This window comes from Myxocyprinus asiaticus, chromosome 22 (assembly GCF_019703515.2).
Source record: "Myxocyprinus asiaticus isolate MX2 ecotype Aquarium Trade chromosome 22, UBuf_Myxa_2, whole genome shotgun sequence".
Classification (NCBI taxonomy): Eukaryota; Metazoa; Chordata; class Actinopteri; order Cypriniformes; family Catostomidae; genus Myxocyprinus; species Myxocyprinus asiaticus.
Window position 1 is genome coordinate 39,093,206 of NC_059365.1, and position 12,654 is coordinate 39,105,859.

The window sequence follows — 12,654 nt, forward strand, 5'->3', positions numbered from 1 at the left end:
GCAAGGTATCAATTATAATATTGTATAGTACTATAGTATTGTAGAGGCTGTGCCCACTGTGTAATGTATACTAAATGTTTTATAGTCTTTGAGTGTACTGTGAACTTTCTACGCAAGTTGCTGTTATTCATCAGTTTGTGCTTGAAAATGAGTGCTGGGTGTGAATTGTTCATTTCCTGTGTAGTCACTCCGAGATGTTCTGTCTGCACAGTTCCAAACTGTGATATTTGATATTTTTGGAAAGATTTGTAGATCGTCTTAGTTTATTCTCAGTGTTAACTGTATCAGCTATGTAGGCCATGTGAAAAAGCATTGTAATATTGAATAATGGATAATGTTCATTGCCATCCAAGATCTCTTACAGGTCGCCACTGCAAAAAAAAAGAACCGACATTTGGCCTGTGCTGATAGTAATAAATATTATTACTCCATCAAATTCCTTTTCATATTGACATTGATATTGTTCTTCTGGCACAGAATAGATGGTTTATCTTACCAGAATACCAAGGCTCTTAAGCAACAGGTAAACGGCACACATAATGGCCATGGTGCTCCATTGATCGTGAGATATGGAAACTCCACTCAGCATTAGCATTATGAATATTACACACAGTCCCAGAACAGCATGTCTTCTAAAGCAAGACTGAAAGATCCTACTTATTCTGCCATGATACCTGGAAAAAAGCAGGGAAGGAGCAGGAAAGGAGTGTAGGTGTTGAATATTTTTTCAGTGCAATTATACATTTTACACTAACAGGTCCAAATCATCTATTTAAAAAATAAATAAATAAAAAATAGTTAAAATTTATTTGTGATAGTAATAAATGTGCAGGCACAGATTATATTTGTCTAGTATTTAAAAGGGTAATTCACCCAAAAATGAAAAATATCATTTATTCATCTTCATGTCATCCCAGATGTGTATGACTTTCTGTCTTCTGATGAACACAAACGGAGAATATTTCTGCACCGTAGGTCCATACAATGCAATTGAATGTGACCAGAACTTTGGAGCTCAAAAAGCACATAAAGGCAGCATAAAAGTAATCCATACGACTCCAGTGGTTTAATCCATGTCTTCTGAAGTATTATGATAGGTGTGGGTGAGGAACAGATCAATATTTAAGTACTTTTTTACTATGAATTCTCCTCATTGCCCATTATATGGCGATATGCATGAAGAATGTGAATTGCCAAAAACATAGGAAGAATGTAAAAGTAAAAGTACAGATTTATAGTAAAAAGGACTTAAATATTGATCTGCTTCTCACCCACACTTATCATATCTCTTCTGAAGATATGAATTTAACCACTGGAGTGTTGTGAATTACTTTTACGCTGCCTTTTTGTGATTTTGGAGCTTTGAAGTTTTGGTACCTCACACACTTGCACTGTGTGGAACTACAGAGCTGAGATATTCTTCTAGAAATCTTAATTTGTGTTCTGCAGAAGAAAGAAAGTCATACACATCTGGGATGGCATGAGGTTGAGTAAATGATGAGAGAATGTTCATTTTTGGGTGAACTATCTCTTTAAGCATAAACGGTTTTGTCAATGGCTTTTAATATTATGAGAAACATAAATTCAGTCAATTGTGTTCATACTTTTGACTGACAGTGTAAATATTTAAAAAGAACGAAAACATTAAGAATATATTTCAACTCAGTGGACAGGTATACAAGACATTTGTCAGTTAAAGGGGATGAGGTAGGGACATAGAAAGTATACACAAACATGTATGAAATACATTATCGGCTTCTTACCTTTGCTTTGCATGAAAGAGCCACTCCTCTGCAAATAAACACATGCTATGAATACACGTTTCCACAGTAAAGCAGAAAATCATGATCACTGCTTTCTCAATAAACCGATCAGAGTCCAGCAGCCAAGCACATAGCAGCATGAAACCCCCCAGCACAGCAGCACATATCACAGGCAGCTTGCTCCGTGGTCTGGGGACAACTCCGTCCTCTCCAATCAGAGAAGCCATCTAAACACATTATAATCACAGTTAAGACATGACATATTGATCAGACACTTTTCGGCAAGGGTAAATCAAGAAATCAGCATGTTGGTTCGAAATGTTTTTCCATCTAAATAGGACCCAATGGGCTTAATTTTGGACAAGTTCATGTTTCAGTCTATGCCCCCAAAACAACTTGGTCTTATACCAAAAATTTTACAAAATTAGGTTCAGTAGTTCACATGTTAATGTAATCCTGAAGTAAGGATAGTGTAAACATGTTTGGCTCGCTGTCTCTGGTGGAGGGCTCGAGACTTGACCTGAGACAATATTCCTTGACCCTACGATATCGCTTCCCTCCCCCAAAAGGAACAAAACCTGAAATGGCTTTGGGAGTGGGGGGGAGGTCGTTTATCAGCAAGCCTTATTGGATAAGAAGGGAGGAGATGCTGCAGATGATAGAACAAGCGGTTGCTGCTATTGAGCTAATGGAATCCGCAACGCACGTAGTTGGGGGGCCTGCTCCTGGTGAGAGACTCGAATGGGAGGGCTATGATATCGCAGGGACAAAGACAGTCAAGCCAGAGGCATGCTTGCAGCATCCGAAAGGGAGGACCCTCATTGCATACAGACAAGGCTGTTTGGAACAAGCCCACCACCCCCAACTGAGGTATGAATGGGCTGGGTTCCTAAAACTTTGATTAACTTTGGTTAAATGGAATGATTTAGATGTGGATACGGTTGGTACGGATGTAGCTGTGGAATACGTCAGATGATCAATGGACCAGTGAGCAGATTTGCTACGATGGGTCGCACCTATTAACTAACAGATGAACTAGCTAATAGATCTTTGTGCACCTTTTGATGTGGAGTTGGTATGGATGTAGATGTGGAATGCGGGCTGTGGTGGTCGTGATGCCGATGCGAAAAGAGTGGCTCAGGAGAGTTTACTGGGATGCCGGATTTGAGAAGAACCAGTTTAAGGTGGTTTTGGAACCAGAAAAAGGCTGAAAGGCTGGAGTGCATTGGAATAATGTTTTAATTAAATTATTAATCTTTAGATTCCCTCGCCTTAAATTAAAGCTGTAATAGAGCTCGAGTGACATGAAGCCGAAGCAGCGCCCATTCACGGAGGCAGCCTTACGCCATTTACGGACCATTCCAGGTGGAAGGTTAAGATGAGAGGACCTGTATACAGCCATAGGGAGCTGTACAACAGGTATTCAGCGAAGCAGTGGCAGCTTGCGAAGGCAGCCTCGACGGCGGGGTCTGCTTTGGTGAGAAAAATTAGAATGAAAGAAAGACAGTGCAGAAACAACGGTTAAAGTGGCAGTCGCCGTTGCCACCAAATATGAAAAGAGTAGCTGCTGTGGTAGCTTGTTGAATAACGTGATAATTGCGATGAGCTTATCCGATGAGGGCAAATGCTTTGCGCAGAGTAGTGGTTCATCCAAGTCTGTCGTGTGGATCTGTCACTGGTAACAAATCGTTGCAGCATAGATGTAAGCAGCTGCTTATATACGCTTACTCTGGCAATGTGATTGGTCGGATTAAATGAACATGCTCCTCCCGAACTTTGTTTATGAAAGTCCATTTTACGTGGCTCATATCACTGCGGTTTCCTGGTGAAATGAACACTAGAGGTGCTACAGTAACAATTACTTTTATTCCTTTTCATATAATTCATGAGTAAAATGACAGATTATTAGTTCATAAAAATTAACTTTTCACCCTGTTCTTCACACAATGTTGTCTTCTAAGCACTTTTACTGTAGTGCATGACTCGTAAGGCGATACATTTTAACGTTTGCATTACATAACTATTAACGCTATACAGTGAATGCTAGGCCTTTGACGTCACATTAATTTTGATCTTCAGTTAGCAAGATAATGCATTTGAACAGAAGAAAGTGAAAGAAGGCTATTATGGTCACAATTTTCTTGGAATATGTAGTACTACGGTTAAAAAGAGCCGCCAACTTGCTGTTCTCTGCTTTTGTTTATATATTTTTTATTATTTCACTGTTTTGAATGTGACGTTTTCTTAGCTCTCATGGCATTATGGGATAGTACAGAACAATTACATAATCTCTTCTTTTAATCTCACTATAATAGTCTATTTTTGCTGCATTGTGAAATAAATCATCAACAATCATGGCATATTATGTTTTTTATTAATATAAGTATGAATATGTTTATTTATTAAGCATTTATAACATGTAAGTTAAAATGCTCACTATTTGGCAAGTATTGCATGAAAGTCACACTTTATATTCAGTTGTTATGACTGCATATCAATGATTTATGATGCATTTGTAAATTAATTATTTGTCAATAATGAACCCCTTTATAAATTCTTAACAAAGAGAGCTTTAATGTAAAATGTTACATACTTTACACCTACAGTACGTCTGTACCTACATATCTACAGTGGGGTCCAAATTTTTGAAAATCTGGGATTTTGTTTTCTTTTCGTTTAAAGCTGAAAATAAACAGGTTTCAAAATTTCAAAAATGTAAAATGAAAAATCTCATAAAATTAAGAAATATTAAATTCTGCAAATCTATAACTTAGACCATTGCTAAATTCTTTATATAAAAGGTCAGACTTCCTTGCTTTCATTGAAGCACACAACAGGCTTTTTAATATTCTCAAATCATGCTGGATAACATGAATCATCAGTCCATACCAGCTCAGGTGCTTGCTTTCATTAAAGAATACAGGGTACATAACAAATACTAAAAAACTCTAAAATTCATCTAAATGTTTAATACAACTTTTCACTCAAAATGTTATGCTGATAATATGATTTGCATATTGTCATAATATTCAGACCAGATGACGAGTTAAATTCCAGTGAACAAACTTTATTATTCATTCATCAACTGTATCTCTCACTACAACTCTCAGTAATGGCGGGACCCCGCCCCCGTAACCCCAGCAACCCTGGATACTGCTGTGTAATAACCAATCACAAGAATATACGTCAATATCATCACACATACAGTTGTGCTCAAAAGTTTGCATACCCTGGCAGAAATTGTGAAATTTTGGCATTGATTTTGAAAATATGACTGATCATGCAAAGGATAGTGATCATATGAAGCCATTTATTATCACACAGTTTTTGGCTCCTTTTTAAATCATAATGATAACAGAAATCACCCAAATGGCCCTGATCAAAAGTTTACATACCCTTGAATGTTTGGCCTTGTTACAGACACACAAGGTGACACACACAGGTTTAAATGGCAATTAAAGATTAATTTCCCTCACCTGTGGCTTTTTAAATTGCAATTAGTGTTTGTGTATAAATAGTCAATGTGTTTGTTAGCTCTCACGTGCATGCACTGAGCAGGCTAGATACCGAGTCTTGGGGAGCAGAAAAGAACTGTCAAAAGACATGCGTAACAAGGTAATGGAACTTTATAAAGATGGAAAAGGATATAAAAAGATATCCAAAGCCTTGAAAATGCCAGTAAGTACTGTTCAATCACTTATTAAAAAGTGGAAAATTTGGGGATCTACAGTGGGCGAATTCTGACATGCTATGGGAGCATAGACCGCCTTGACGGTTGATGTACGCTTCCGATGCTATGTTGTCCATCCGGACCAACACGTGCTTGCCCTGAATCAACGGCCGAAGCCTCCGCAGGGCGAGCAGTACTGCCAACAACTCTTGGCAGTTGATGTGCCAATGCAGCCGCGGGCCAGTGCAGGAGCCGGCGGCTGTGTGCCCACTGCATACGGTGCCCCAGCCCATCTTGGAAGCATCTGTTGTAACCACGACACACCTGGAGACCTGCTCTAGGGGAACCCCTGCCCATAGAAATGCAAGGTCGGTCTACGGGCTGAAGAGGCGGCGACAGATCGGCGTGATGGCCACGCGATGTGTCCCGCGGCGCCATGCCCATCTCGGGACTCGAGTCTGAAGCCAGTACTGAAGCGTTCTCATATGCATCAACCCGAGTGGTGTGGCCGCCGCTGAGGATGCCATATGCCCCAGGAGCCTCTAAAGAAGTTTCAGTGGAACTGCTGTTCTCCATCTCAACACCTTCAGACAGTTCAGCACCGACTGTGCACGCTCGTTCGTGAGGCGCGTTGTCATCGAGACTGAGTCCAACTCTAGACCGAGAAAGAAGATGCTCTGAACCGGGGAGAGCTTGCTCTTTTCCCAGCTGACCCAAAGCCCCAGTCGGCTGAGGTGCCGGAGCACAAGGTACCTGTGTGCGCACAGCAACACTCGAGAGTGAGCTAGGATTAGCCAGTCGTCAAGATAGTTGAGGATGCGGATGCCCACTTCCCTTAGCGGGGCAAGGGCAGCCTCTGCAACCTTGGTGAAGACGCGAGGGGACAAGGACAGGCCGAAGGGGAGGACCTTGTACTGGTGTGCCTGGCTTACGAAGGCAAACCGCAGGAAGGGTCTGTGTCGAGGTAAGACCGAGACGTGAAAGTACGCATTTTTCAGGTCTACTGCCGCAAACCAATCTTGATGCCGGACGCTCGCTAGAATGCGTTTTTGCATCAGCATCTTGAACAGGAGTCTGTGCAAAGCCCGGTTCAGTGCTCGCAGGTCCAGGATTGGTCGCAACCCACCGCCTTTCTTCAGTACGATGAAGTAAGGGCTGTAGAACCCTTTCTTCATCTCAGCTGGAGGGACAGGCTCTATCACGCCCTTGCGCAGAAGGGTAGCGATCTCCGCATGCAAGGTAGTGGCATTCTCACCCTTCACAGAGGTGAAGCAGACACCGCTGAACCTGGGCGGGTGCCTGGTGAGCTGAATTGCGTAGCCGAGTTGGACGGTCCGGGTCAGCCATCAGGACGGGTTGGAAAGCGCGAGCCATGCGTCCAAACTCCAGGTGAAGGGGACCAAGGGAATGATCACGTCGGACGTACTGGCTCGTGGGGCCTCACAGAGGGGCGGAGCTTGAGGTGCCACGTCGAGGGGACTCGAGCCCCATGGCCGTGCTGAGTCCAGGGACATCAAAGCACATACCTGGCTCCTGCCGCCCACCATAAGATTGGTCGAGGAGGGGGGAGGAGGAATCTCGTGCCCGTAGTCCACTAGAACCAATCCCATGTGGGTGTGTTTGTGCCACAGCTGGGCACACAGGGGCGGGGGGTACGCCGCTGGAGTGCCATACCTGCCAAAATGGGATGGTGGTAGTGACGACGGCCGTGCGCACTGGATATGTGACCCAGGAGACAAGGGAACCATTCTTTTGTCAGGCTTTTGGGTGCCGCAGCCTTCTGGGCATAATAACAAGGGTTTCTGAGTCTTACATACTGCACATTTAAGAAAAGGGTTCTTACCAATAACAAAGCTGAGGGAGGTCTAAATTATACATTCAAGACAAATTGGCTGAAGAGACTTCTACTTGATCCCAACTCCAGTTGGAACCACATTCCTCATAGTATTTTTAATCAAGTGGGTGGCTTAAGATTTCTGTTGATGTGTGACTATCTTTTCTCAAAATTACTACTTAAACTGTCTACTTAAACAATTTTACCAGCTAGCACTCCTTGCTTGGAAGATGTGTTACATCCATAATTTTTCTCCTCATACCTCTGTTGGGCCATGTATCATGTATTCAGATAGAAGACAAAGGCAGGCCTAACACAGTTGTAAAAACCTAACTCAGGCCATACCAGGTCATAAATTATGCTGATAAAAATGATTTTACACTGAAAGACATTTCATTTTATAAAAATAAAGATAAGGGTTTTGATTTTTTTGGTTAACCTTTTTATTTTGTTAGCTAAATTTCATATTCATAAGCAAAAAGATTATCCCCAACTGTCCGGATTTTTATTATAGAATTTGAAAATTATTTGCAATCTTTAAGGATGTTAAATTACAAAAAGTCCAAAGTTTGTGTAAAGTACTATGATGATATGTTTACAAATCTTTATGAATCTTTATGACTCTAATGTTATAATGCTATGCTTGTGTTATTATGTACATGTTTGTATATAATGAAATAAATAAATTGGACCTTGTGACAAGGAGGAGGGCATGGCCACGCTGTGAGTATGCACGGCCGGTTGTTGGGCCACATGTATTCAGATAGAAGACAAAGGCAGGCCTAACATAGTCATAAAAACCTAACTCAAGCCCCCACCTTCCAAGTCGTAAATCTTACTGATAAAAATCGCACCAAAATCAAACAAAGGGAGTCCAAAACAGACTACAAATCCATGAAGCCTTGCTCACTAAAGGATCGAACTCTCAACTCCTATTGGATGAGGCACACAACATAACATCACCTCAAACCATGACATCATCAGGAGTTGAAATACCTCTGAAATGTTTTCGTGAGTTGCTTCCAGCGACTTTTTTTGCAGTGTGTGGACGCAGCTCTTCGCTGCTCTCATGTGCAACCTCGTGGCACAAGGAAGTAACGTCCGACTTGAAACTGTGGCCATACAATCTCCATCTCGCTGGACGAGTTGAGATTACTCTGTGTTCATCCGAACATGCTAACGGATCCGAAGGAGTCCGCCGAGCAATTCGCATCTTCATCCGTTTGCCTACAGAAGTGAAGGGATTAAAGATTCCTCTTCCATCTTCAATCAAGTCCACATTTCTGAGTTCTCCGCCAGCCCGCCGAGAATCAACAGCCATACCACCCGCCGACAGAGCGAGGAAACGGCCTCCCGTCATCACCCGAGCCTCAAGGAACCGGGTCAGAGTTAAAGGACGGAGGAAAACACATTCTACCTGTGTACCTCATGCGATTCAAGTAAGAGGTTTACGTCTGGGCAGAGATAGAATATTATAGTGTGTTATTCTTGTGTTTCAAGGTTTTTGCTTGTACAGTTTACGGACCGCAATGTCCGCTCATTATTAATACTCAGGGTATTAATTATCACAAATTTGTTTTGCTGTATTGTGGTCCAATCAAATTGGATTGTTGTGCAATTTCGCCATCGCGGGTGAGACAGCAACTGAGTTCATCCATTAAAGAGGCAAATAACGCAGGACTTTTACGAGCCGTCCACCACGTCTGTGAGTGATAAACACAGCTGCTTTCTCTCCCACTGTCGCAAAATCGGCTTTAGGGCTGTCACTTAATCATCTCTCTCTCTCTCTCTCACACTAACCACACACACACACACACCTTATGTGTTATAGGATTATTTTCATTTCCATATCTAATCATATCACTGTTTAGTTTGTAGTTGTAAGTCGGAAGTTTATTGACTGCACTGTATGAATTATTAATTGATATTACTGCATAAATAAACTTTGTTTATATTACAAAGAGAAGTGTTTTGGTTTGTTTTGCATACGCCTGTGTCATGCTGACGGGATGTCAGTGCTCGGATTCAAACCTTCATTCATTGTTTTTTTTTTTCCCGAAAATCGATATTCTTCGGATGTCGATTTTCCTAAGAAAACAATCTAATATTGAGACTGTTTTACTATCTGGTTATTAGTCCCTAATTCCAGGGTGGTGCCCCGTCAATGTTAATCCTTATTAATATTCTATTGATTTTTGATAATTGATAATTATCTTTGATTGTTGAATTTGAATGATCAATAAGCTAGTGTTAATTTTAATGTTTCATCGATGTTAACAATTAACGATTATCTTTGATAATTGTTGATTTAAAGGATTAAAAAAGCTAACATTGATTCTCATCAATGTTCTATTGATTTTAATAATTAATAATTATCTTTGATAATTATTAATTATTGCTAATAACCAAACTTGCTCCTAAACATGGCACACTACATTTACTGGAGCCCCATATGAGGTTTTAATGAGTTAGATCCAACTGATTAATTTAAATATTAATTAATAACTACAGAAATAATTATTAATTATTTCTGATAGTAACACTGATCTAAACAACCAGTAAAGCCCTACACGGTGCTGAATCAGGTAATCAGTGGGAGAGCGAGATAAAGGGGAGCCGGAGATGCCAGTTCGAGAGAGAGAGAGACGCACATGGCCGCGTTGCATGTGTGTCTGTGTTTGTCGAGGAGCAGTTGAGGACCGGGCGACAGCGTGTCTGGGAACCGGTGAGCAAGTTTTCCTCTCTCTCTCCTCTCTCTCTCTCTCTGTGTCTCTCGCTCGCCCTTTCCCTCTCCCCACTCCTCCCCTCGTCTCTCCCCCAGGTTCCCAGGAGGCGGGGTGGACCACCGGCTAACAGAATGGCTGGAAGGGCAGCATCTCCACTCCAGAGATGGGGGGGGTAGGTCAGTCTGGTGGCACCCCAGCCTGAATCGGGCGGAGAGGAGTATAACGAGGAGGAAGGCATGGCCGGGCTGTGAGGACACACGGCCGGTACTGAATCAGGTGATCAGTTGGAGAGCAAGATAAAGGGGAGCTGGAGACGCCAGTTCGAGAGAGAGAGAGAGAGACACACGTGGCCACATCGCATTTGTGTCTGTGTTTGTTTATGTTTGTTTTAAGTTTGACATTAAAACTTTGTTTACTGTTCAGCTGGTTCCCTCCTCCTCGCCAATCCTTGAACTGTTACAGACTGTGGCAGCGGGGGTGTGGTCAAGCATCTCTCCGGAGAGAGAGAAAGCGGTAAGGGTGCTTACACCTGAGCTAAATTATGTCTAACACCTGTCTCTAATTTCAGTGAGCACGGAAAGAGCGGCATAAATAGACACACCGCATATAGAAGAGGGAGAGAGACTGGACACGACAGACCCGAACCAGAGCAAAGATTTTTTATTACGAGTAATGAGAGTTTATTTTGTGAAGCGGTGTGTGATAGTGGTTTAACTTAGTGCTTAACGTGAGACTGTAAATTGTGCTGCAAAGAGGAAAAAATAAATCCTTACCTAAACAAGGAAAGCTTCTTCTCGCCTCCTCCTTTACACTGGTGCTGAAGACCGGGATTGAAGTTTGGGTTGAAGATGGATGGAAGTCGTCCCATAGAGTCCTCCCAGTTGGCGGAGATCCTCCAAGCCCTCGCCAGCCTACATCAGAGCCACCAACAGACACTGCTTGAGCTCCGACAAGATCAAGACCGCTGGTTTGTCGAGCTCCTGCACACTCAAGCCGAGGACTGGCAGGCGATCCGGAGCCTCCTCAGCCAGGAAGCGTCCTCAGCCGCGACCCCGGGCACTCCCACGCCGTTACCCCCGCCAGCTTTACAGAAAATGGGGGCGGCAGATGACCCTGAGGCCTTCCTGGATTTGTTTGAGCGGACCGCCGAGATCTGGGGCTGGCCGCTCGGCCAATGGGCGGCCCGACTGATCCCACTATTGTCCGGGGAAGCCCAGCTCGTGGCTCAACAACTGCCAGCGACGAGCCTCCTGGCCTACGGAGATTTAAAAAGAGCCATCTTGCAATGGGTTGGTCGCACTCCAGAGGAAAGTCATCAACTCTTCCGGAGCTTGAAGTTGGAGAGCTCTGACCGCCCGTTTGCCTTCGCCCAGTGGCTCTGTGATGCCTGCCGAAGATGGCTGCTAGCGGGGGACCGTGACGTCGATGGAGTTATCGACCAGGTGGTACTGGAACAATTCACACATCGACTGCCAAAGGGGATGGCGGAGTGGGTCCAGTGCCACCGCCCAGCGTCGTTGGAGGAAGCTGTCCGACTTGCGGAGGACCACATGGTGGCGATCCCGAGGGCAGAAGAGCCCTCCTACATCTTCTCTCCTCCCTCTGTTTCTTTCCCCTCCCCTCTCTCCTCTCGTTCTGCTCTCTCTCCAGGTCCCGTTCCTGCCCCACGCAGACGAGGACTTCAGCCCCTGAGACCAGTTCCCCGGGTGTGGGAGGCGACACCTTCCCCTACTCCAATGCCCCGCCGGCCTGCTGGAGGTGCGGAGACCCGAGCCACTTCCGAGATCAGTACCCTCTGATGGAGCTGGGGACGGTGGTGTGGGTCTCTGACCTCCCACAGGCTGCCCCCGACCGGGCCGGAGCGTACCGGATACCAGTAAGTGTCAAGGGGGGTACTCACCAAGCATTGGTGGACACCGGGTGTAATCAAACCACTATCCACCAATGCCTGGTTCAACCCGAGGCATTGGTCACAACTAAAATGGTGAAGGTGAAATGTGTACACGGGGATATTCACAAGTATCCGGTGGTGACCCTGACAATTAAATTCCGGGGGAAAAAGCATAGAGTGGAGGCCGCGGTTAGTTCCAGCCTCACCCATCCGCTGATTTTGGGGACTGATTGGCCTGATTTTAGAGTTTTATTAAAGGGATTTTGCGCGGATGGGTCCTGTACGAAAATAGGGAGATGTGCGATGTGTGATGCTCTGGCAGGGGAGGCGGAGCCGGGGCCGTCCTCGACAGCTCCACGTCATAAAGACGAGAGAGGGGGAGAGGCTGCAGCCCCTCCCCTTCTCAGGGAATTCCCTGACGGGGATTTCCCTTTGGAGCAGTCGTGAGACGAAACCCTCAAACACGCCTTTGACCAAGTGAGAGTCATCGATGGTCAACGACTCCAGCCGGACATCGCCCTTTCATACCCCTATTTTGCAATTATAAATGAGCGGTTGTATAGAGTGACACAGGACACTCGGACCAAAGAGGATACAACCCAACTCTTGATTCCAAGGAGCCGTCGGGAAATGGTATTCCAGGCGGCTCATTATAATCCCATGGCGGGTCACTTAGGAGAAAGGAAGACACTGAACCGCCTAATAGCCCGTTTCTATTGGCCGGGCATTGGCGGCGATGTCCACAGGTGGCGTGCGGCATGCCGCGAATG

The 12,654-nt window shown here is 44.3% G+C and overlaps 1 protein-coding gene across 1 annotated transcript in view; it reads right to left on the reverse strand.

Annotated features, from left to right (window-relative positions):
• The window catches only part of sting1 (stimulator of interferon response cGAMP interactor 1), a 35,218-nt gene that overhangs the window by 17,395 nt on the left and 5,169 nt on the right, over nt 1-12,654 (reverse strand). Inside the window, exons 2-3 of the mRNA XM_051649330.1 lie at nt 1,764-1,990; nt 497-674 (exon numbers count right to left, since the gene is read on the reverse strand). Coding sequence (XP_051505290.1) covers nt 497-674; nt 1,764-1,990 — 405 coding nt within the window. The remainder of the gene's footprint in view (nt 1-496; nt 675-1,763; nt 1,991-12,654) is intronic.